Source organism: Balaenoptera acutorostrata, chromosome 9, assembly GCF_949987535.1.
Source record: "Balaenoptera acutorostrata chromosome 9, mBalAcu1.1, whole genome shotgun sequence".
Lineage (NCBI taxonomy): Eukaryota > Metazoa > Chordata > Mammalia > Artiodactyla > Balaenopteridae > Balaenoptera > Balaenoptera acutorostrata.
The window spans coordinates 9,203,470-9,230,431 of NC_080072.1; the positions used below are offsets into that span (position 1 = coordinate 9,203,470).

At 44.5% G+C, this 26,962-nt stretch overlaps 1 protein-coding gene and 1 pseudogene across 1 annotated transcript; both read right to left on the minus strand.

Moving 5' to 3' along the window:
- Positions 1 to 1,093: 1,093 nt before the first annotated feature.
- Positions 1,094 to 6,962, minus strand: SLC3A2 (solute carrier family 3 member 2). Its single transcript, XM_007174374.3, has 9 exons — positions 6,384 to 6,962; positions 5,822 to 5,995; positions 5,140 to 5,234; positions 3,469 to 3,537; positions 3,305 to 3,363; positions 2,972 to 3,152; positions 2,716 to 2,859; positions 1,727 to 1,810; positions 1,094 to 1,602 (listed from the first exon to the last, which is right to left on the minus strand). Exons 1-9 carry the CDS (start codon positions 6,814 to 6,816, stop codon positions 1,240 to 1,242), a joined length of 1,602 nt encoding a protein of 533 aa, XP_007174436.2. The 5' UTR covers positions 6,817 to 6,962; the 3' UTR covers positions 1,094 to 1,239.
- Positions 6,963 to 19,932: 12,970 nt separating this feature from the next.
- LOC114236764 (U2 spliceosomal RNA) lies at positions 19,933 to 20,042 on the minus strand (annotated as a pseudogene).
- Between the last annotated feature and the right edge of the window lie 6,920 nt (positions 20,043 to 26,962).

A 26,962-nucleotide genomic window follows, 5' to 3' on the forward strand; every position in this document is an offset into this window, starting at 1 on the left:
ACTCCACTGGGAAAGGACCATGAGACGCTTCACGCTGGGACCCCTCCCAATCCCAGATGGGTCCTGTGCTTCCGTCCTTGGTTTTTGAATGTGTATCCTTTCTCTATAATAAAACCATAATCTTAGTGCTTTCCTGCATTCTGTGAACCTCTCTAGCAAATAACCCACTGATGGTCATGGGGACCCAGAACCTGCAGCTGGTGTCTGAAATGAGGGCAGTCTTTTGGGGACTGTGCCCTCCAACGGTGCAGTTTGCCAACTGTTTGTCCCCCCCCTGCCACCCAACTACGTGCCTTACTATACCCTTCACCACCTGCCCACCCCTTGCCAACCAGACCTCATCCCTGGGACTCTCCACCTCGCCCCCACCTCATTCCTCACCAAGAGTCAGGTGTCCTCCCACCCAGGGCCCTGGAAAGCTCCTTCCCAGACATCTAGCAAGTTAACTCCCTCCCTTCTTTCAGACCTTTTATTCAAATGTCACCTCCTTGTTGAGGCCTCCTCTAGTCCTCACCCAAACTCCCCCCATGCCACAAACCTACCTCTTTCCCTGCTCTACTTTTTCGCCTTTGAACACGACCACCATGTCCACCATACTCTTAATTTTATACATCTTCTTTCTTCTCCATCTCCTCACGAGAATATAAGCCCCAAGGAGACAGGGATCTTTGTACTGTTCCTTCCTGTGACCCCAGGACTAGAACAGCTCCTGGCACATGCTGAGCACACAATAAATTCTTGTTGAATGAAGAACATGCAGCATCTTTTATAAGTACCTTTTAGAAAACAGGCCACCCCACTCCCACTTTTTCTCCCAGAAAGGTGAAGTCTGCAAAACAGGAAAAGTGACCATGCTTGGCTGGAGACCACTGCTGAGGAGGTAAGGAAGAGTCAGCAGGAGCCGAGACCTCCAGGCCGGGTGAGGAGGCGGGATGCTAGCTCGTCCTGACACCACCTTGCTGTTATGACCTCGACAGGCCCCTTCCTCTCTGGTCCTGGTCACCTGCGGGGGGGGGGGTCCAGTGGGGGAGAGGGGAAGAAGGGGAGAGAATTTCCTGCCGTTGACAGCGGGTTGAGGGAAGACGAGGCCATACCAGGTAGGGGTGACTTTTATTTGAAACCAGAAAACACCCTATTTTGGGGTTCATCTGTAACAGTTAAAAAAAAAAAAAGAAGAGAGAGAGAGAAAGCAGAACTCAAAGGGCCTGGGGAGGGGAAGGGAAGGGTGGGGGGCCCGGGTCAGGCCACGTAGGGGAAGCGGAGCAGCAGCCCCTCGTGGGGCTCCAGGTTCAGGTGCTCCAGCTCAAGAGGGGCGCCCTCCTTGCGGCCGGGCTGGGTGCTGAGCAGCAGATCCACACTGGCTGGCAGGCTGGTACCGGCAGGCAGGTTGGAGGCGCCCAGCCTGGCAGGCTGGCCCACATCCCCAAAGTTGAGCACTATGAGGAAACGCTCGTTCTGGTCCCATTGCCGGATATAGGCGAAGAGGTCAGGCCCCGAGGAGAGCGCGTGGAAGTCTCCGTGCAGCAGGGAGCGCTCCTCACCCCGCTGATCGCTCAGCCATCGGAACAGGGAGAGGAGCGAGCCAGGCTCTTCACTCTGGCCCTGCAAACGGTAAAGTGATAAGGACACAGCAGAAAGGGGTGAAGGGCTCCCCCGGGCGCAAACTCCTACCAGCCACCTGCCCTCGCCCCTTGCCGATCAGGCCCTGCCCATCTAAAACCCTTACCTTCACAGTCATGGTGGTGTTTACAGGTCCTGAAGTGTTGGGAAAGCTGGATTCATCCCACAGCATGACCGGGGCCTTCACAGGCTAAAAGGCAGGGAAAACATGACTTGGAAAAGACCTGGGCCGCTCTCCAACTCCTCCTCCCGCTTCCAGCCCCACAGAAGTATAACCTCCCCCACCTCAGGGCCTCACACACACTGTCCCCTCAGCCTAGAGGGCGCTTCTCCCAGACAGCCACAAGCTAGCCCCTCACTGCCCTCTGGTCCCTGCTCAGGTGCCTCCATCAGGTTTCCTGTGGCCATTTGATATAAAACCGCCCACATCCCCTACTCTCTAGGCCCCTTACCCTGCTCTCTTGCACATATCAGCACCTGGCACCTTTATCATATATGCTTACTATCCAATTTCACTACCTCCAGCTCTTTTGTGCACCGCTGTATCCTCCAAGCATAGCGTATAGGAATTACTGCATAAAGCTTTGTGGAATAAGTGAATGACGCGTTCTATAAATATCAGCTTAGGTGTCAACCTCCAACCCCGTGGCTAAAGCTAACCGGGTGCCTTCATGGTCTTACCCCACCAAGGCACTCGTTGCGTGTACTTCTCTTACTCATCTGGTTCCCCCACGCAACTCTGAGTTCCTGGAGAGCAGAGCCTAACACAGAGTACCCGCTGTCCAGTGAATGAACGAATTACCGGGTGATGGCTACCATACTGAACTCCTACCAGGAGCCAGGTACTGCATTTTAAAATACGCCCTCGTTCATTCCTAACTGCCCTATAAAAAAAGTAGTATCACGGCAGAGATGACCAAGAGTCAGAGAAGTGAAATAACCTGCCAAGGCCACACAGCGGCTGACCAGGCGGCCGACTAGCAATCCAACACACGTGCCTCCCCAAGGCTCTTGCTTGTCCACCACCAGCCACAGAACCACCGTGACAGACGAACGCAGCCTCCCCCACCGTGCTGGGCAGGCAGCAAGTGATACCTGTCCAGGAAGGGCAGCTTCCTCTAGGCCAATCTCGTCTCCGTAGCTGAAAACTGGGGTCCCTGGCAGGGTGAAGAGCAGCAGCTGGTAGAGTCGGAGGAGGTGAGGTGGCACGAAGGAAGTCAGGAGCCCCGACTGAGACAGCTGCAGGAATGGAATCACTGGTGAACCTCAAGGCCCGCCTCTGCCTCCACCTGCCGACACTCTCTTCTTCCCAAAGGCCTCCTGCCCCCTCTCCTACCACTGTGGTACTCACACTCCAGCTGCACCAGCGGCTGCCAAAGGCGTCCAGATACTGGGTAACCAGGAAATTTGTATGCTTCCCAGTGAAAGTGGAGGTTGACAGGTAAGAGCTGGTCAACAGCAGGTCCTCGGTGGACTCGAGCAGGCTGAGGATCTGCTGAAGGTCGGAGGAGTCTGTGCCTGCAATCAAGAGCCTGCACAGAGCAGGGCAGGAGTCAAGGTCAGCACAGGGCAAGAAAGGAAGAAGGCTTTCTGGACTAGGAACGCTCCACTTCCTGGGGCTAGTACTCCACTGAGGGGTTCCCACAAAGGAGCTGAGTTAGGGAAGCCAGGGCCTGGTACCCACCTATCTTCACTGAAGCTCTTAGTGATGTTCTGCCACTCAGCCAAGAATGAAGGCGCATCCTAGAAGGAAAAGAGCAGAGGCAAGAAGCAGGGAACACTATCAGGCCCTGGCGGGTGCTTCTGTTCTCACCCAGGCTCTGCTTCTCGCGTGGAAAGGGTACTCACTGTCAGATTCCCCACATCCCGGACCTGGAACCCATCCACACCAGCCTGCAGCCAAAACCTCAGAGCTTCCTGTAGGAGGGAGGCAAAAGAATAGAGGAAAGATATCAACACTCTGATGCAAAGGCTCAGCCCACACTAAATCTTGCCTACCACGCACTCTCCCGTGGCCTCTGGCGAGTCACTTGCCTTGAACTGGTCTCACTTTCTTGCCTCTATTATAAACCTGTAGCCTTTAGTTCCCTTCCATTCTAACCTATCATTGATTCTCTTAGTGATATAGTGCTCTACTTCTCTACTCCTCCTCATGGTGAATCACAAAGCTTTACCCTTGACCCCTACAGAAAAGACCTATGAGCGAAGTGTGTTCATACATGTAACTTCATTTAACACTTAGCACGTGTGGAACGCTGGTATACTCATTTTACAGATAAGGAAACAATGTCAGAGAAGCAAGGAGGCATGCCCCAGGCCACAATCAGAGAGCAGCAGAGATGGGACCTAAAATGTTAACCAAGATCCCAAGAAGAGTATACTTACTCCTCTCCCAGTTTCCTGGAGCCTGGGGAGGGTGTAAGTAAAAGAGCTAGTCAGAGCCAAGACCAAGGATAAGGAAGTGAAATTCAAAGCACAGCCCCAGGGCAGTTTAGCCAAAGATTTGAAAAGAGAAGACAGCTCCGCAGAACAGGCCCAGGCCTGAAGCCCTGACATTCACGGGGCACATGACACAGAACCCACTCCTGCTGCCCCTCTCTTCCCCTTTCTCTCTCTGATCCACGTGCTCTCGCCTCTAGTCTCCATCTTCATCTGAGGCTACCACACCTCATGCCACACCATCTGAAAACATTGCCTTCTCAGTAACTTTTAGAGGGTCTTCCAGCAAGTAGCAAGGAATGAACCGAATGACCCCAAGAGTCAACTGAAATGCTGGGACTACAGAATTCTACCTCAGAATTACGGCTGCCAGCAAAGTGTCAGAGTCTGCCTCCATTTTTGTTCTACCCTTTCTGAACTGGTCAGTGTCCTAGAACCCAGGCATTCGGAGCTGGGATGACATTCAAAGCCCCACTCCCAGCCTGCAGGGTACAGAGTTTGAGCCTAGGCCTTCAGAGTAGGCAGATTAGAGAGATAAGATGAGTTGGAACATCAAATCCCGGGGCACATTAAAGACCTCTGAACCTTAGCATCCTCATTTACAGATCAGGGATACTGACAGGGACCTTGTTTGGTTACACAGGGGATTAAAGAAGGTATACAAAGTACTCAGCATACTCCCAGACACATAGGAAGACCCCAGTGTTTACAATTTCAGACTGGGCTCCACTCCAAAACACATCAAATAAGAAAAGGGAAACCAGACAGGACAGAATTCCCATAGAGAAAGGGCTTCCTCTCCCAAAAGGAAGAAAATTCACGTCTGAGAAATTCCCTTCCTGGCACTGTCACCCTCAGAGTCAGGGAAACAAGGAAAATGAGTGGTCAGCAAAGGAACAAACAAAAATAGGGGTGCAATGCTTGCCTATCCTTCTGCCTGTGGGAGGAGCATGCCTGCTTGGCTCCAAGGAGCAAGGGGCCCCTTGGCTGGCACCGGGCTACGTTTATAGAGCTTGCTATGAAAGGACCAAACAGCCCCAGCGTCCCGCTCCCACGTGCCGTAAGCACCAACACACTCACCTTCACTTTGGTGGCCACAGTGTCAATCTGAGTGGAGTGGAACCACAAGTTCTGGCCCTTGTAGTTGGGAGTGAGGTCTAGGATGACCCGGATGCCTAGAACAATGGAGGAGGAGGCAGTTGATAGAAAGACTCTGGGGGGGAGGGGAAAGGAGGAAATCAACAAATACAAGTCGGCAGAGTATTTCCTATGTATTGGTACAAAAGCTTAGATTTGAACCCTGGCAAAACTCATTCCATTGAAACAGAGATATGAGCAAGTGGCGGGGCGGGAGGCGGGGGGAGGGTAGAGTAACAGAGAAGGCTGAGCTTATGAGGCCCTGGGCCCCTCACCCCCAAAGCGAACCCTGTTCAATGTAAGAAAAGATTTTACTTGGATTTTTTTTCAAAAGGATCCACTCTTTTACAAGTTTTAAAACCACTGATTTAGCAAAAACCTACATTTTGCAAGTAAGGGCACTGAGGCCCAGAAGTTAAATAACTGCACATCCAAGTATAGAAAGTCTCTGAACCACCTGACAAGTCCATTTTAGGCTGAAGCCTAACAAGCCTCCCCTGTACCTGCCCTAGGAAAACTCTGAGCCACTCAGCAATAAACCAGACAATAAAGCTATCCGGCCTTTCCTCTGGCCAGAAGGCCAAGCCCTTCCTAGCTGCTTCCTTGCGAGCTCTAGGACACCCACTCTTTTTCTTGGCCGATTGCAGGAGACTGTCAAAATCTTCCTTGGAGCCAAAAGTGGGGGCGATCTGTTCCAAGTTGGTCCCTGTGAGGTCATCCTTCTGGTTCTCGTGAATTGGGCCCAACACAAAACCTTTTACCTTCAGGGTGCTCAAGTAATCAAGCCGCCCCTTCAGGCCTGAAATGGAAAAGCAGAGTTTAAAGTGACGCCTCTCTGAGGCCCCTGATCGCCCCTATTCTCCCCGAGACGAAGGGAGTGGGGGGCGGTGAGGCTGGATCACGAGAGAAGCTGATGTAAGGAGACTAGCACATTGCTTCAGAAACCTGCTGCGATAGGCTACTGGCGCCGGGAGGGGGAAGGGAGGATGCTGAGTCAGCCACCCTCAGGAAAGAGGGAGTGGGGGGCGGTTTCCTTCGAAGAAAGAAGGAGGGGCTACGTCCCAGGGGGCGGTCACCAGTACCAGTAAGGGTGGAGAACCACCTGGGTCAATCGGCACAGGGGTCGAAGCCGGTGACCAGTTAAACCAGGGTAGCGCGGGGTGGGGGTGGGGGAGCCCCGGACTCACCCACTAGGTCGCCTGCGTCGCGGCCCTGGAAGGCCTGAAGGTCGCCAATGCGATAGAGGGCGCCCTTGTGCCACCAGCTCATTGCGGGCAGCTCGCGGCAGCGCGGCGCCCGAACGATGATGACCACGGCGCCCGCCAGCATGCCCAGCCAGCCGAGCCAGAAGAGCAGCAGCAGCGCCCAGCGGGTGCGTACCCAGCCGGGGCTGCCTGCCACCTTCAGCAGCTCCTCTTTAGACAGGCCTGTGAACTTGGCCGCGGCCGCCGCGTCCGCCTCGTCGTCGGCCACCTTGATCTTCACCAGACCATTCTTCTCGGTGCCGCCCGCCACGGCCACAGCCACAGCCGCCCCCGACGCCGCGTTCATTGGCTGCTTCTCGGGTTCCAGCTCGTTCAGCTCCACTTCCTTCATGTCCACCTCGGCGTCCTGGCTCATGGTGCCTGCGAAACCGGCAACAAGACGCAGCCTGCGGTCAGCTGGTGGCTGGACACCTGCCCGGACCTCCCGGCCCCAGAACAGTCTCCCAGGCTTCTGTGACTCCGCTCAGCTTCCGCCACCGCGTCTGCGGCCGGGCGGGCGCGGTCTCCGGGACTGGGCACGGGAGCCCCGCCCCGGCCCGCCCCGGCCCGCCCCTTAAAGTGGAACATCCTGGATTGCTATTCCAGGGACTGAAAGGGTGGGCGGCGGCCGAGGGAATAATGTTGGGAACTCGCTTCTGACGGCTGTGTGGTCCAATTCCTCACCTCGAACAGTCTAGCCCTAAAGTTCAGACACAAAGAGGGCTGAGCACGTAGCCACCTTTAGGTGGGCGGGGTCTGTGCTTTGTCCCGCCTCAGGTCGCCGCTGGCCCCTCGCGCTGCCGGAAAGTGGGCGTAAAGGGGATATCCAGCACTGCGGGGGGTCCCGAGGCCCTTCTTTGCCCACTCCGAAAGTTTGTGACTTCCCTGGACTCCATTTGCCCCTGGCCCAGGGTTCAGGCCACCGCCTGGTCTTCCCAACTTCGCATGGCCACTTGTACTCTCAGAGCCAACCAAACTCAACTCAGCCCTTTCCCCCACCAGACCTAGTCTTCTCAGGCCTCTGGGACTTGGCGCTAGACCTCCGATTCCCCGCAGGGCTACTCCCAGTCTTTCAAGATATCTTGAATTTAGTTCAATTAATTCATCATGCGGCAACTATTTACTGAGTGCCCACTACAGTACTGTGCTTTATTAACTTCAGTGAATTAACCCTAATCTAGTCTTCCCCATGATATTTTATGATAAATCTGTTTGGACAGGACAGTTGCTGACACTCCCCATCTTACCCTACCCCACCCCCACTTTCTGGCCCCAGGATGTCGGGCAGCTAGGAATCTGACATCCAGAAGAGACGGATGGACAACCTCGGGGTTGACAACATTCTGGGGCTGGGCCTCAGTTAGAGGCACCCACCTTTTCCTTACACCAGATCAGAAGATGCCATGGCCAGAATCTTCCCCACCTTGCAGGGCCTCGCACACATTAGCCCAATCTCCCCACAGTGACATGGTTCCCTTACCTCCCTTACCCCTTCACTGTGCGAGGCCTTGGAGGCAGCTGGTACTGCAGAGGCCGTGAAAACCACCCAACTTCTCCCCACAGAGGTCCTTGGATTGAGAGTGAGACAATTCACAGCAGGGACTGCCGGACATCAACACCATGAGGTGCCAACACTCTCAGGAACTTCTTGTTCCTGAGCAGTGCCAGCTGGGTTATTTTCAGAGAGGCGCTGAAGGAAATAAATTCTTTCTCCCTCTCCCACCTGGGCTGGAAGCCAAGATAGCTGTGTATTTGGAAGAAAGCAGAAGCCAAGATCTGAAGAAATAGAAAAGGTACCAAAGGAGAACCAAGAGAGTGAAAAGGCTCATCCTGTGCCATTCCCCTTGCCTTCTTCGTACCAGAGCCCATCCCCATCCCTCACCCCAGGCAAGCGGGTAGAGGTTGGAGTTCAGACCTGTGCTCAATGATGATAAGAAGTCCAGGGTGCCCTGGGCATGCCAGTAAGTGCCAACCAGGGACTGTGAACAGACTTTATCACCAGCATGAAAGCTCAAAGTTAAGAACTGTGGGGTCAGACACTCTCCTTGAGATAGTCCAACATAACACCCCCATACATACACATAGTATCTCACTCACAGCCCCCCATGGCTCCAGAAAGATGAAACAAATCCCTCCTGCATGCGGTAAATAAGCTAACAACTTACCTTCCCAAGTTTATCACCCACCACACCTGCCACAGGGACCACCCTCCAGCAACATCAGCCTTCAAACACCTGTTAGTCCCACAACACACCCAGCTTTGTCAGGCCTCTGCATCTTTGTACATGCCATTCCCTCTGTGTTCTGCCCTTCCTGTTCTGCCACTCTGCCTCATAAGCTCCTATTCCTTCCAGACCTAGCTCAAATGATAGCTTTTCTCAACTCCCACGAAAGGATTACTTTCCATCCACTGTGCACCTATCTCTTCTACAATTCATGTCTCATTTGTTCATTACATTTCCTTGTCTGAGTGTCGGCACTTTAAGACAAGTGGCAGGGGCCTTGTGCTATTTGTTGATGGACGTGCCTGCTCAGGGGTAGCACATAGTAGGCACTTTATAAGTGTTTGGTAAATGAGTGGATGAACTATTATCAATCAACCCAAATTGCTCCCTTCTTAGAAACAATTCAACAGAAGTAGCATGTATTTGAAAAGAAATGTGCACCTCAGTGTTCACAGCAGCATTATTTACAATTGCAAAGATATGGAAGCAACCTAAGTGTCATCAACAGATACGTGGATAAAAAAGATGTGATATATACATATATACACACATACACACATATACACACATAATGGAATACTACTCAGCCATAAGAAAGAAGGAAATTTTGCCATCTGCAGCAACGTGGATGGAACTTGGAGGGCATTATGCTACATGAAATAAGTCAGAAAAAGAAAAATACTGTATGATATCACTTATATGTGGAATCTAAAATATACAACAAACTAGTAAATATTATGCAACAAAAAAGAAGCAGACTCACAGATATAGAAAACAAGCGTGGTTACCAGTGGCAGGGAGGGGCAATATAGGGGTGAGGGAGCAGGAGATACAAACTACTGGGTATAAGATAGGCTCAAGGATGTACTATACAACATGGGGAATATAGCCAATATTTTGTAATAAGTGAAATGGAAAGTAACCTTCAAAATTGTATTAAAGTTTTTTAATTAAAAAAATAAAATGCATGGGCTTCCCTGGTGGCGCAGTGGTTGAGAATCTGCCTGCTAATGCAGGGGACACGGGTTCGAGCCCTGGTCTGGGAAGATCCCACATGCCACGGAGCAGCTGGGCCCGTGAGCCACAATTGCTGAGCCTGCGCGTCTGGAGCCTGTGCCCCGCAACGGGAGGGGCCGCGATGGAGAAAGGCCCGCGCACCGCGATGAAGAGCGGTCCCCGCACCGCGATGAAGAGTGGCCCCCGCTTGCCGCAACTGGAGAAAGCCCTCGCACGAACCGAAGACCCAATACAGACAAAAATAAATAAATTAATTAATTAAAAAGAAAATCCTTAAAAAAAAATAAAATAAAATAAAATGCAAAAACAAAAGTAGCATGTGAAGATAAAGGGATAAAAGTGAAAAGGAATTTAAACAACACCGTATGGTATCAAGATGAAGCTGTTTATGTAGGAAAACAAACCCAAACTTGTAACTGTTCAACCAAATAAAACAAAGAATAAATCTGGGTGAAGGAGAGGACAGAAAAGCAACAGGGCAAGACTGCAGAGAAAGAGGGCTGAAGGTGGCTAGAGATCCTCAGATCCTACAATGTATGTTGCTAAATATAAAACTTAGTATTTACTATAGAATTCAAAGTATATAATGTGTTCAAGAAGAATTTAGCCTTCAAGAGAAGGCTGGGACAAAGCAAAGAAAAAAGTAGTTCAAGAGTCCAGAGGCCAATAAGGACAAATAATGAGGCCACAAGTCTTCAGGACTTTACACTCACTCAGAAGATGGGGGTGGGGCTCTGAAGTTCACAGAGCCAAGTGTACAGAGAAAGTTCCTTTCTAATCACCTGTTACAAAAATTCATGACACCTGTTTCCCAACAAGCGAGGATTACTTGATCTTAGCCAAAAGATATGGAAGATTTTTCCCCTCAGTGTGTAAAAAAAAGATTTCCAAAGACAGAGCAAAGATGGGAGGATAGTTAGAAACTTAGGAGACTGTCCAACAGACACGGCAACGCTGCCAAAGCTGAAGGCATGATTCCAAAAAGCCCAGAAAAAAAGCATTCAGGCTCTGCCTCTAAACTACCCATCAGCCTTGAGTTTAGCCATTTGAAAAATGGATGACGGCTGAAGTGAAGGAACCAAGCATTTGGAAGCCAAAGTGCAGCTGAGATGAAAGCAGAGAAGGAGGCTGCCCCAACCAAAGGGGCCCACTTGGCAGCTGTTATTAGAAGAAGCGATGTTGAAATATTACTTTACTACAAATCCTGCAGAAGGGACACTGGCTGCTGAAGAGAACTGTCAGAGCTGTCTTAGTGAAGGGTGAGGAACGTGAGGGGGGATAAAAGCCAGAAAGAGTAAAGGAAACGCAACCAAAGCCTTCTCTTAGAAGAAGAGAAATGAAAATATCTGAAAAGTATCTCATACTCACAATGGACAAATGAACAACACTGCAGCAAGCCATTCTCTCTAATGCAACCAAGTATTAAAAGAGAAACACCAGACCCAACACAGCCAAAAATAAATAAATAAATAAATAAATTTATTAAAAAAAAAAAAAAGAGAAACACCAGAGATACAGCAGATCAAGTTATGGAAGAGTTAGAGAAGTACTTTTAACATATTATCCTTGGATAGATGACATCATATATTCAATTGATCAGGACTTCCCTGATCAGTTTCTTAACCACTGGTGGCCCAGTGGTTAAGAATCTGCCTGCCAGTGCAGGGGATGCGGGTTCCAGTCCTGGTCCAGGTAGATCCCACATGCCGCGGAGCAACTAAGCCCGGCGCCACAACTACTGAGCCTTTGCTCTAGAGCCCACGAGCCACAACTACTGAAGCCCGCGCTCGTAGAGCCCGTGCTCCGCAACAAAAGAAGCTACCACAATGAGAAGCCCGTGCACCACAACAAAGAGTAGCCCCCGCCCGCAACTAGAGAAAGCCCACACGCAGCAACAAAGACCCAACGCAGCCAAAAAAAAACAAAAAAACAAACTCAACTTCAAAAAAAAATAAATCTCAACTTTAAAAAAGATATTCAACTGATCAGAGACAGAATACTGATTTCATCAAAAGGCTAATTGGTAATAAGAGATTAAATGATTCCTTAAATGATCACCAAAGTACTCCAACATCAGCTCCTTCTGCAGTCCTAGTCACACAATACTGGTGGGTATTGTCATCTTCCCCATCTCCAGTGCTCTCAAAACTTTCTATCATCACATTCTTTGGAAGAAAGTCACTAAGTGTAGCCACACTCAAGAGCTATGAAGTTAAGCTCTGCCTCCCAGAGCTAGGAGTATCTTCATAAATTATTTGGGATTTTTCTGTATGGAAGATTTGTTTCTTTTCCCTCATTTATTTATTTATCTATTCATTTATTTATATCAGTATAAGTCAACATATGTATGTATTCTTGGATACTTATTTTATACTTTGGGTTAGAATCCAACACTATATTGCTTTGCTGCTCAAATTATTCCATCTTTGGCCACTGTGAGCTCTTTCAGTCTGGCCACTGTGTCCTTTTAATACATTCCCCCTTCCCCCCCCCACCTCTTTTTGTAGCACTTCTCTGCTTTCTGGCACTGCAAGATGCTCCAGGTTCATCTTATATATTCTCTAGGGCCCCAGCCCTAGAATCAGCCATTTCTCCAAGGAGCCCTGGTCCCTTTTATTGGAGAGTGGTATTAGAAATCAAGATATGGGCACTCAGGTGTCTTTTTTTAAAAAAATAAATTTATTTATTTATTTATTTATTGGCTGCGTTGGGTCTTCGTTGCTGCGCACGGGCTTTCTCTAGTTGCAGTGAGCGGGGGCTACTCTTCGTTGCAGTGCGCGGGCTTCTCACTGGGTGGCTTCTCCTGTTGCAGAGAACAGGCTCTAGGCACGCGGGCTTCAGTAGTTGTGAAACGTGGGCTCAGTAGTTGTGGCTAGCGGTCTCTAGAGCACAGGCTCGGTAGCTGTGGTGCCCGGGCTTAGTTGCTCCGCGGCATGTGGGATCTTCCGGGACCAGGGCTTGAACCGTATCCCCTGCATGGCAGGCAGATTCTTAACCCCTGCGCCACCACGGAAGTCCCCCAGTTGTCCTTTGATGAACAAAAGTTATACATCAAAAATATATCAGTCTCGGTAATCCGCCTGCCAATGCAGGGGACACGGGTTCGAGCCCTGGTCCTAGAAGATCCCACATGCCACGGAGCAACTAAGCCCGTGCGCCACAACTACCGAGCCTGCGCTCTAGAGCCTGCGAGCCACAACTACTGAGCCCACGACCCACAACTACTGAAGCCCACGCGCCTAGAGCCCCTGCTCCACAACGAGAGGCCACTGCAATGAGAAGCCCCTGCACCGCAACAAAGAGTAGCCCCCACTCGCCGCAACCAGAGAAAGCCCATGTGTAGCAACGAAGACCCAATGCAGCCAAAAATAAATCAATAAAATAAAATAAATTTTAAAAATATATATATATCAGTCTCGGGACTTCCCTGGTGATCCAGTGGTTAAGACTCCACACTCCCAATGCAGGGGGCCCAGGTTCGATCCCTGCTCAGTGAACTAGATCCTGTGTGCCACAACTAAAGATCCTGCATGCTGCAACTAAAGATCCCTCATGCTGCAACTAAAAGATCCCGCATGCCACAACTAAGACCCAGAACAGCCAAATAAATAAATTAATTAAATATTAAAAAAGCAAATAAATAAAGGGCCTGTATTATTTAATAAATATATGTATATATTAAACATATATATCAGTTATATATTTATATATTATTAAATATATACATGTATATCAGTCTTGGGAATTCCCTGGCAGTCCAGTGGTTAGGACTCTGCACTTTCACTGCTGACGGCGTGAGTGTGATCCCTAGTCAAGGAACTAAGACCCCACAAGATACGCGGCGCAGCCAAAAAAAAATTAAAAAAAAAAAAAAATATATATATATATATATATATATATATATATCTCAGTCTTTTCTTGTATACTCTGCTTTTGGGGGTTTTTAGTGTCCTATTTTTTTTTTTAACATCTTTATTGGAGTATAATTGCATTACATTGTTGTGTTAGTTTCTGCTGTATAACCAAGTGAATCAGCTATATACTTATAGCCCCATATCCCCTCCCTCTTGCATCTCCCTCCCACCCTCCCTACCCCACCCCTCTAGGTGGTCACAAAGCACCGAGCTGATCTCCCTGTGCTATGCGGCTGCTTCCCACTGGCTATATTACATTTGGTAGTGTATATATATCAATGCCACACTCTCACTTCGTCCCAGCTTGCCCCCTCCCCTTGTTCTTAAGTCCATTCTCTACATCTGCGTCTTTATTCCTGTCCTCCCCCTAGGTTCTTCAGAACCTTTTTTTTTTTTTAGATTCCATATATATGTGTTAGCATACGGTATTTGTTTTTCTCTTTCCGACTTACTTCACTCTGTATGACAGACTCTAGGTCCATCCACCTAGCTACAAATAACTCAATTTCGTTTCTTTTTATGGCTGAGTAATATTCCATTGTATATATGTGCCACATCTTCTTTATCCATTCATCTGTCGATGGACTTTAATGTCCTATTTTTTAAATCTTTCCTTACTTCAAGGCCTGAAAGATACTCATCTATATTTTCTACACAAAAAAAAGGAAGGTTTTATTTTTGACATTGCAATCCTTAATCAATCTCTAGTTTATGTTTACTTATGGCATAAGGTAGAGAGCCAGTCTCATTTTTTTTCCACATGGATAACTGTAACACAATTAAAATACATATATATATTCGGTCTTTGTCCCTAGTTCCTGACAGAGAGCTCCTAAATCCCTTAGAATCTCGTGGGTGATAGGAATGTCTTTTGTTTTAATGAGGCCACTCTTGGTGGACTTCTAGAAAGCTTGAGGATGGGGGCTGGTTATCAGAAAGGCATGATTGGAAGGTTGGAACTTTCAGTCCCACCCCCCAACCTCTGGGAAGGGGAGAGGGGCTAGAGATTGGGTTAATCACCAATGGCAATGATTTAATCACTCATACCTACATAATGAAACCTCCATTAAAAACCACTAAATGACAGGGTTCACAGTTTCTGAGTTGGTGAACACATCAGGGTGCTGGTGAGGTGGCACAAACACCCCCACTCCTTGCCCTGTGCATTCTTCCATTTGGCTGTTCCTGAGTTGTATCCTTTATAATAAACTGGTAATAGTAAAACGCTGTACATGTCCTCAGTTCCTCAAGGACCCCATTTATTCTCAAATCTACTAAATAACCCCCAAATCTTTGTTCATCTTTAGTTAGTTCTATATTTCTAATTATTCAGAATTAATCTTATCTTGCCATTCCCACAATCCCCTGTAGCCTCTCCTCCTCAGTCCCCCTGCTCAGTTTCACAGTTCGGTGAGTGACACTGTCATTCTTCCAGTTTTCTAGGCCAGAAGCACTTGGGCAATTTTCTTAGCTCTTACATCTCCCTATCCTCCCTGCCCAGCTAGATGCTGGTATAAACTCTGTAGCCTGATTAATATAATTACAGTATCTCCACTAAAAGAAAAACAGAAACTTCTGCTGCCTGCTATCACACAATCCTCTAAACAAGTTGGAAATGGTTCCAAGTCTCCATCCAGACTTAAAATGTGCCAGTTCTTGCTCCTGCATTCAGTATTTCAAATCCTGTCTTATAAACGTATTTATACAAATAAATATATTTGTATTTAATATAAGACAATGTATTAATATATTTGCATAAGCAAATGTATTAATAAATAAACGAAGCTCTCAAGCACTTTTGATTTTCACAGGCATTCAAAATAGCTAAATGTTACCAGAGCTTTCCAAAAATACAATCCTAAAGACACATAATGAGACGTTGGGATCTTAGATTTCAATATGCACTTCCTGCACATAAACTCTTCCTTCATTCCCTCAAGGCAAGTGACTCGGTATTTGAATAGCTCGGCCCACATCTGCCCTGCTCCTACCTATGCTCCTTTTTGGGTCAATTATAGGAAAAATCTTAGGGCTCCATGCAGGGAAATAGATGTCTGACTACATATTAAAAAATTTTTTTATATTCAGTAAGGTGAAAAGGGGGTATATAGTGTTGAGAAGTAGACATTTAGGGACAAGTATGGAATATAATAGAAACCTGAATTTGAAATAACCACTCACTCTGGACCTAAAGTGTTTAATTTCAACAACTCTCTGTAAAATAATTTGGACTACAGATAAACTAAAGACAAATTAAAAAAAAAAAAAGTAAAATACATCACTAAGAAGGGAAACCCTCTTTTCTATTTCAAAATAGAAACTGTTACACTAATGAAATGCTAACTAGAATGTAACCAGTCTGAGAAAGGAAATAAACTTTTTCCTTACAATCACTGATTACCACAGCCTGATTTTCACAGCTTCTTTTGAACCATTATAAGTTCCCAATAACACATGTTCCCAGAGGAGCTGCAATACCAGGCTGTGATATTGCGATATAAGAAATATGTATTTGGGACTTCCCTGGTGGTCCAGTGGTTATGACTCCGCACTTCCACTGCAGGGAGCACGGGTTCAATCCACTGGTCAGGGAACTCAGAACCCATATGCGGTGCGGCCAACAGAAGGAAGGAAGGACGGAATTTGGTCTTCATCCCTCTTTCCTGGCACAAGAGCTTCTAAAACCTTTGGAATCTCTAGAGTAAAGAGTGTCATTTTGTATGTTAACAAGGTGACCTGCGGGGCTGACCTGCGGGGCGGGGCGGGGCGGCATCCAGGATGAAGACTTGTTGCCAGAAGAACCTGATTAATTAGCAGTTTGGAACTTTCAGCGCCACCCCTCGGCCTCCAGAGGGGAGAGGAGCTGAAGGCTGAGTAATCACCAATGGCCAGTGATGGTGCCTATATAATGGAAACTCCATACAAATCCTAATCAACAGGGTTTGGAGAGCTTCCAGTTTGGTGAACACATCCATTTGCCAAGCAGATGTCACACCTCAAGTCCACAGGGTCATAAGACCCTGTGCTTGGAACCTCGCCCTATGTACCTCTTCATCTGGCTGTTCATTTGTATCCTTTATAATATCCTTTATAATGAACTGATAATAGTGTGTAAAGTATTTCCCTGAGTTCTATGAGCTGTTATAGCAAATTCAAACCTGAGGAGGGGGTTGTGGGAACCCCCAATCTTTAGCCAACTCAGATAGAAGTGTGGGTAACTTGCGGATCCACTACTTGAGATTGTTGTGTGAAGTGGGGGACAGTCTGTGAGACTGAGCCCTTACTTAACCTGTGGGGTCTGTGCAACCCCAGGTAGTTTTAGAACTGAATGAAATTGTAGGACATCCAGTTGGTGTCCCCACAGCACTGGAGAATTGCTTGGTGGAAAACCCACACATTTAGTGTCAGAAGTACTCTGTGCAGAAAACATCATGGTAGTTAGCAGTAAACAGGCCATTAAAGCAGATTCTTCTCACAGACCCTTGCACTCAAATCTGGAAATGTTATTTAAGGAAGCTCATTTCACTCAACAGAAAAGGTACAAAATATCTACAGAAATGTAGACATTTAGAGAGATATTTTTAAATAGCAGAAATCTAGATTCTGGTTATCACACTTCCATGAAAAGAGTAAATGATCTCAAACAAAAACTTGTACTACTAAAGGTGCTGACGAGAGAGAAAATTAAAACTCAAAAGTCTAAGAAAAATGGATCTTATAGCAAGTTTGGAAAGGGGAGTCCTTTTTCATCCTCAAATTAGAAAGCAGCATTAGAATTGAGTTACCATATAGCAAGTTTCTTTAAAATAGTAATATCAATAATTTACAAAACACTTGTATAGGTAACTAAAATTTGATTTGGGGAATAAAACTGATACCTAAATGTTTTTCTTACTTATAGAAAATAAAATTCTGTACAGAAAAATCAAACTGAACCTAGACAAATTATTAGAATAAGAGTTCAATAAAATACTAGACATAAAATAATATACACAAACAATTCTGTTCTGTACACCAGTAGCAAACAACTAGAAAATGTCTTTTTTTTAAAGTTCCCATATACACTAGCAATGAAAACTAAGAGCTAAGATAAAATCTAACAGTAAATAGATAACTTCTTTATGAAGGAAAAGATAATATCCTACAGAAACACATTCACACAAAAAACACTGAGTACCTAGTATGTGCCAGGCACTTTTCTATGAGCTGGGGTGGTAGCGAGGAAAGAGACCCTGCTTTCATGAAGCTTAATTCCACTGAGTGAAAGAAAGACAATTAAAAAATACTCAAACATACATAATATGTCAAATGATTACAAGTGCTTTGAAAAGATAGAGGAGGGTGAGAAGGAGATTACTTTATTCAAGGAAGTCATCTCTGATGAGGTGACATTTGAGCAAAGACCCAAGGAGGTAAAGGAACAAGGGAGCTTTCTAAAAGAAAGTTTTCTAGGTGAGGGAATAGCAAGTGTAAAGACCAAAAGGAGAAATGTCACATATTCATGAATAGAAAGATTTGATGTCATAAAGAAATTAATGCTCCCTGATGAAATAAAATTATTTTAAGTCAAGATAGATAAGAAAAATTTAACATAAAATTTTTCTCTGCAGTTTGAGCCACTACCCCGCCCCTTTAGTGTGCATTGTGCATCTGCATTATGCATTAATTAGATCCCCTTAGAACACACAGCAATGCCTACTTGCAAAAAGAAACAAAAAGCAAACAAACAAAGCAATTTCCTCCTGGCACCAGGAAGGTAACTCCTTAGAAGATAACATTCCTTTCTCAATTCTGTAAGGGGTCACAATAACTCACAACTTGCCTTGTTGGACTATGTTACTTTGATGTATGACCCTTTGTCTCAAAAACTTATAAAACTGTGCTTTGACCTCTAACAGAGGAATAGTCTCTCCTGGGTTATAATACTCAGGTTGGCTTAAAAAAAATTTTCCAGTTCTTACTTAGATTGACTATTGGTTAATTTTTTCATTGACATCCCCAAACAATCTGTCTATCCACTGCAATTCCAATACAAATCTGAATATCTGTCCTTGGGAACTTTATGATTCTATAACATGTGTAAGAGAAAAGGGCCAAAAACAGTAAAGATATTTTTTTTAAAGTAATATTTTTGAAGACAAATCCTACCATATACCAAACATTTTATATTCTTAAGTAATAATAATAACATGCTAAAGTAATAATAATAGCATGCTATAGCCACAGGGATGGACAAACGGACCAACAGAACAGAATATGAAATCTAAAAGAAACACATGCATATTTGAAACCTTAATATATGCAGAGATAATATTACAACCACTGGAGGAAGGAATAGCTATTCACCAAATGGTGCTGGAAAAAATAAAATTAGGTCACTATTTAAAAGTAAACAAACAAACAAACAAAAAAAGTAAACACAATAATATATTCCAAGTGATTAAAAGACCTAAGTATGAAAAGCAAGTATTTAAAATTTTTAGAAAAAAAATTAGAATATCTTTCTGACTTCAAGGTAAGGAAGGAGTTCTTAAACAAGACACAAAAGCACAAAACATTAAGAAAAGAACTGATAAATTCTGCAAGAAAAATCTGTGCATCATGAGACCATAACAAACTGAAAAGACAAGCCACAAACGGGAGAAGACATAGTATCTGAAACTAATAAAACAACAGAGTCTTGCATAAAACATATAAATCACTGAAAACCAGTAAGGAAAAGGCCAACAACCTGGTAGAAAAAAAAAAAAAATTTACAGACTATGAACAGTCATTTCACAAAATTGGATACATAAAAGAATGGCCAGTGAACTCTTAACCACAGATTCTTAACCACTGTGCCACCAGGGAAGTCCAACAGTCTGCACTTTAATTGACATCTATCCCAAAAGGGAGAACCACACCATTCATGGAGGAACTGCGACATCAGATTGATTTGTGGAACGGATAGAGCAAGCCTCTGGTTCATCTTCCTGTTCCAAAATTTCACTTAATAAAGTATCCTCAGGGCTTCCCTGGTGGTGTATTGGTTAAGAATCTGCCTGCCAACGCAGGGGACACGGGTTCAAGCCCTGGTACGGGAAGATCCCACATGCCACAGAGCAACTAAGCCCGTGCGCCATAACAACTGAGCCTGCACTCTAGAGCCCACGAGCCACAACTACTGAAGCCCGGCCGCCTAGAGCCCATGCTCCACAACAAGAGAAGACACTGCAATGAGGAGCCCACGCACCGCAACGAAAAGTAGCCCTCACTCGCCGCAACTAGAGAAAAGCCCGTGCACAGCAACGAAGACCCAGTGCAGCCAAAAATAAAATAAATAAAATAAATTATATTTTAAAATAAAATAAAATAAATAAAGTACCCTCAGGTAGAGGATTTATGAGATGTTAAATGATAAGAACAGATACTAACCTTGATCTTAGGCCAAAACCCAAAGAAACAACCTATAATTAAGATTCCCTAACCAACAAGGGCCTACTGTATAGCACAGGGAACTATATTCAATATTTCGTAATAACCTGTAAGGGAAAAAATCTGAAAAGAATGTATCTACGCATATGTGTGTGTGTGTGTGTGTATACGTGTAGCTGAATCACTGTGCTGTACACCTGAAACTGACACAACATTGTAAATCAACTACATTTCAATTAAAAAAGAGAAAAATTCTCACCAGGCTTTGCTTCCCAAACTTTCACGCAAGGCCATAGAAGCAGCCTTAAAGTTGTTCCTTTTAAAATTCCACATATTTGGCTCTTCCAAAAACCAATCTAATCCTTCCCTGGGAGAGTTTCCCACTGTCACATTCCTCCACGGTTCAGGAAATAAGGAAATTCTGTTCTCAGATTGAATTTTTGCCCTACAGGTGAACATCCTACGCGTGCTCCTTGCAGAGCACTGCTCATTGGCTTATTCCTACTCCTCTACTAATAGAGGCAGTGCCTCTTGCTGCCAGGAGAGGGCAGACCAATTCCCTGGAGCAGCTGCCATCCTCCCAGAAAGACTCCTGTTAGAGGAACCTGTTTAAAGTTCAGAAGTATTTCTTCTAACAACCTCTTCAGGAGATTACTTCATAGCATAGAGCAGGCAATCAATGAATTATAGTGACATGCCTTGTTATACATGATGGGGATAAAGTAATAAATTATTCAGACAAGATTTCTGACCTCAGGGAGTATATGCCAGAAAGGGGTCGGGTAGAGCGAGGGGGAGGGAAGGAGTGGTGTTATTGAAACTGAAAAGGGAAACTGGGCCTTGCTGGCTCTGTTGGTAGTGAGACAGAAAGACAAGGGTACAGCCATTTTGGAAAAGAACCGAGGAACGGCCTTGGGCAAAACAGGCCTTGCAAGCTAAAGAACAAAGGCCCTGGGGGCCTGAGTCCCAGAGACAAAAACCAGGCTCGCATGAATAAAAGATTAACTTTATCTCTGTTACACTAACCTAGCTGCCACAAGACAAGAAGCTCAACTATAAATTTTAACCTTATCTGTTCCTGTGCTTTCTTGCAGAAAATTCTCATTTCTTTCCCCTCACAGAAGCTCTCCCTGTTCCTGACAGCCAACTTGGAGCCACCTGCTGCTGATCAAAGAGCTCTGATGATTTCTGGAAATTATCAGTAATCATGAGACAAACCCTCCCTTTTGTTATAAAAGCAGCTCGCCCCTTCTACTCAGGGAGCTGGCTCTTTTTTTTTTCCTGCCTTCTCCCTTGTGCACAAGCTATCTCTTTTAATAAAAAGCTTTGCTTGCCTGAGAGTCTTGTGGAAACGATATTCATTTCTACAGTATTGCTGTCCAAGAGTCTGGAAAGGGCCTGGTAACAGTAGGAACAGACTTTAACCTAAGAGCAAAGGAGGAGGATTTTGAGCTGAGATCAGCTTTTTTATTTGGAAAGATCACTCTGGCTATCATGTGGAGAATGGATTAGAAGGGGGTAGAGTCAGAGCCAGGGAACCTGGTTAGAAATCTCTAGCAGAAATCCAGGGGTGAAGGGCTTGAACTAGGGTACTGAGAAAGAGGAAAGTAGCTACTAATGTCCAGAAGCTGGCCTGGCCCTCACTGCTAGGCCTTGGTGTTCTCATGTTGAACATAACATCAGACAAGGCTACTCTGTGGTCATGGTGGATGAAAAAACCAGAACAAGATCATTCACATAATCGTGTCTAAACACAAACGAAAACATGAACACTGTCCAAATCACAAAGTCCAAACATCTCTCTATCCTGGCTAATATGAGTGACTGCTGCTACTTTACCAATTACAGATTTAGCCTCATTGTAGTCTTCTCTCATTCTAGATAAGACTTATTAAGATATCCAATAATAAAATGATCCCACTTCCTGAAAACACCCAGAGTAAAGCCCCACGAGCTTAAACCCTCACCCAAATCACCTAACACCAGCCCAAATCCTGTAAGTTTTTCTAACACCCTCCCCCCCATGGTGTGTGTTCTTCCTCCTGTAACAAGTAATAAATCCAACCTGCTCTGATACAAGTATGTTCCTGATAGTCTTCAGCTGGAGGGCATTTACAGTACGGAGGCAGTGGGGATAATGTCTGTCTTGGACAACTGAGTAAAAGAGGGCACACTGGAGAAGGAACAGATTTGTGGGGAAAGATGATGAATTCGGTTTTGGACAAGTTGAGCCAGATGTTGATGAAACATCTCAGTGAACATGTCTGGCAGTCAGATACAAGGGTCTGCAGTTCAGGAGATCCTGGATTGAGATGAAGTTTGGGAGATGGCGGAATATGTATAGTTAATGAAGTCATGGTAATGGATAAATTGGTCTAGGCAGAGTGAGAAAACAAGTGAATCCAGGACAGAACCCTGAGTGCAATGGGTTGAAGAGAGAATGGGTAGTAAGAAAGTCGCTGGAGTGGGGACCGAGCAGTTTCAAAGATTTCTACTTTGTCTTTCCCAGGCCAAAGACTCAATGTGGGGGTTACTCCAACTCCAAGTATATCAATCCCATTAAGCACTTGGGGACCAGGGATATGATCACTGGTTAAGAATCCAAGGACTTCAGGGAACTTTCTTGGGACCCAGGACTCAACCCCTGGCAAGGATTCCAGTGGGTGGGGCAAAATCACTTCTATGGTGGCTCATAGAAGCTTTGAGAAAGCAATGGCCTATGCTGAGTGAAAGAGATATGCCTGAGTTGCCCTAGTAGGTGGTAGAGGAAGGAATAAACAGGCTGAAGAAAGCAGGCATGCCAGAATGGATATATCAGGTGAGGCCAGAAGACCCACCAGAGAATTGTGTTCCAAGAAAGGGCCCAGAGGACACAATATTCACCAAGGCCATCTATTGAGAGGGGTATCAGCATCACTAAGAAGTTCAGGGGTGGTTCTCCTCTATGGTGGAGGAGAGGAAGTCACAGAGCTGAGCTACTTGAGATGTATGGGGATGGTACTCCCTGCCCATCCCCAATCAAGTAAAACAGGAGAGGTTAAACAGAAGCACTGCTTAACTGCCAGAAGCCAGAAAGCTGTAATTACCATAAGAATGGCAAGATTGGAGGGTTAGCCTTGGGGCCTTGACCCATCAAAGACAGTTGTAGATATAATAAACAAAGGTATCCCTAGGGGGAAAATAGATGGGAAGCCAAGGAAGCCGAGAATGCTGCTGAACATCTACAACCTGAAGAAAGAAAGAAGAAAGGAGCAGAAGGCTAAATACAGTCACCACGATAAATAGTAGCCAAGAGGAAGCTTGCACAAGCCTCTTAGCCTCGTCCACCAGCAAGAAGAACTACAGTTCTGCAGCCTGTGGAAGGAAAACCACATTCACAGAAAGATAGACAAAATGAAAAGGCAGAGGACTCTGTACCAGATGAAGGAACAAGATAAAACCCCAGAAAAACAACTAAATGAAGTGGAGATAGGCAACCTTCCAGAAAAACAATTCAGAATAATGATAGTGAAGATGATCCAGGACCTCGGAAAAAGAATGGAGGCAAAGATCGAGAAGATGCAAGAAATGTTTAACGAAGACCTAGAAGAATTAAAGAACAAACAAAAAAAGATGAGCAATACAATAACTGAAATGAAAAATACACTAGAAGGAATCAATAGCAGAATAACTGAGGCAGAAGAACAGATAAGTGACCTGGAAGACAAGAATGGTGGAAATCACTGCCGTGGAATAAAATAAAGAAAAAAGAATGAAAAGAAATGAAGATGGCCTAAGAGACCTCTGGGACAACATTAAACACAACAGCATTCACATTATAGGGGTCCCAGAAGGAGAAGAGAAAGAGAAAGGACCTGAGAAAATATTTGAAGAGATTATAGTCAAAAACTTCCCTAACATGGGAAAGGAAAGAGCCACCCAACTCCAGGAAGTGCAGAGAGTCCCAGGCAGGAGAAACCCAAGGAGAAACACACCAAGACACACAGTAATCAAACTGACAAAAATTAAGGACAAAGAAAAATTATTGAAAGCAACAAGGGAAAAACGACAAATAACATACAAGCGAACTCCCATAATGTTAACAGCTGATTTCTCAGCAGAAACTCTACAAGCCAGAAGGTAGTGGCATGATATATTTAAAGTGATGAAAGGGAAGAACCTACAGCCAAGATTACTCTACCCAGCAAGGATCTCATTCAGATTTGAGAGAGAAATCAAAAGCTTTACAGACAAACAAAAGCTAAGAGAATTCAGCACCACCAAACCAGCTCTACAACAAATGCTAAAGGAACTTCTCTAAGTGGGAAACACAAGAGAAGAAAAGAACCTACAAAAACAAACTCATAACACTTAAGAAAATGGTAATAGGAACACACATATCAATAATTACCTTAAACGTGAATGGATTAAATGCTCCAACCAAAAGACACAGGCTCGCTGAATGGATACAAAAACAAGACCCATATATATGCTGTCTACAAGAGACTCACGTCAGACCTAGGGACACATACAGACTGAAAGTGAGGGGATGGAAAAAGATATCCCATGCAAATGGAAATCAAAAGAAAGCTGGAGTAGCAATACTCATATCAGATACAATAGACTTTAAAATAATGAATGTTACAAGAGACAAGGAAGGACACTACATAATGATCAATGGATCAATCAAAGAAGAAGATATAACAATTATAAATATATATGCACCCAACACAGGAGCACCTCAATACATAAGGCAACTGCTAACAGCCATAAAAGAGGAAATCAACAGTAACATAATAACAGTGGAGGACTTTAACACCTCACTTATACCAATGGACAGATCTTCCAGACAGAAAATTAATAAGAAAACACAAGCTTTAAATGACACAATAGACCAGGTAGATTTAATTGATATTTATAGGACATTCCATCCAAAAACAGCAGATTACACTTTCTTCTCAAGTGCACATGGAACATTCTCCAGGATAGATCACATCTTGGGTCACAAATCAAGCCTTGGTAAACTTAAGAAAATTGAAATCATATCAAGCATCTTTTCCGACCACAATGCTATGAGATTAGAAATCAATTACAGGGAAAAAAACGTAAAAACACAAACACATGGATGCTAAACAATACGTTACTAAACAACCAAGAGATCACTGAAGAAATCAAAGAGGAAATCAAAAAATACCTAGAGACAAATGACAACGAAAACACAATGATCCAAAACCTACGGGATGCAGCAAAAGCAGTTCTAACAGGAAGTTTATAGCAATACAAGCCTACCTCAAGAAACAAGAAAAATCTCAAATAAACAATCTAACCTTACACCTAAAGGAACTAGAGAAAGAAGAACAAACAAAACCCAAAGTTAGAAGAAGGAAAGAAATCATAAACATCAGACCAGAAATAAATGAAATAGAAACAAAGAAAACAGCAAAGATGAATAAAACTAAAAACTGGTTCTTTGAGAAGATAAACAAAATTGATAAACCATTAGCCAGACTCATCAAGAAAGAGAGGAAGAGGACTCAAATCAATAAAATTAGAAATGAAAAAGGAGAAGCTACAACAGACACTGCAGAAATACAAAGCATCCTAAGAGACTACTTACTACAAGCAACTCTATGCCAATAAAATGAACAACCTGGAAGAAATGGACAAATTCTTAAAAAGGTATAACCTTCCAAGACTGAAGCAGGAAGAAATAGAAAATATGAACAGACCAATCACAAATAATGATATTGAAACTGTGATTAAAAATCTTCCAACAAACAAAAGTCCAGGACCAGATGGCTTCACAGGTGAATTCTATCAAACATTTAGAGAAGAGCTAACACCCATCCTTCTCAAACTCGTCCAAAAAATTGCAGAGGAAGGAACACTCCCAAACTCATTCTATGAAGCCACCATCACCCGGATACCAAAACCAGATAAAGATACTACAAAAAAAGAAAATTATAAACCAATATCACTGATGAACATAGATGCAAAAATCCTCAACAAAATACTAGCAAACAGAATCCAACAACACATTAAAAGGATCATACACCATGATCAAGTGGGGTTTATCCCAGGAATGCAAGGATTCTTCAATATATGCAAATCAATCAATGTGATACACCATATTAACAAACTGAAGAATAAAAACCATATGACCATCTCAATAGATGCAGAAAAAGCTTCTGACAAAATTCAACACCCATTTATGATAAAAACTCTCCAGAAAGTGGGCATAGAGGGAACCTACCTCAACATAATAAAGGCCATATATGACAAACCCACAGCAAACATCATTTTCAATGGTGAAAAACTGAAAGCATTTCCTCTAAGATCAGGAACAAGACAAGGATATCCACTCTCACCACTATTATTCAACATAGTTTTGGAAGTCCTAGCCACAGCAATCAGAGAAGAAAAAGAAATAAAAAGAGTACAAATTGGAAAAGAAGAAGTAAAACTCTCACTATATGCATATAACATGATACTATACATAGAGAATCCTAAAGATGCCACCAGAAAACTACTAGAGGTTATCAATTAATTTGGTAAAGTTGCAGGATACAAAATTAATGCACAGAAATCTCTTGCATTCCTATACACTGACAACGAAAAATCTGAAAGAGAAATTAAGGAAACAATCCCATTCACCACTGCAACAAAAACAATACCTAGGAATAAACCTACTAAGGAGGTAAAAGACCTGTACTCAGAAAACTATAAGACACTGATGAAAGAAATCAAAGATGACACAAACAGGTGGAGAAATATGCCATGTCCTTGGATTGGAAGAATCAATATTGTGAAAATGACTATACTACCCAAAGCAATCTACAGACTCAATGCAATCCCTATCAAATCACCAGTGGCATTTTTTTACAGAACTAGAACAAAAAAATCTTAAAATTTGTATGGAGACACAAAAGACCCCGAATAGCTAAAGCAGTCTTGAGGGAAAAAAACGGAGCTG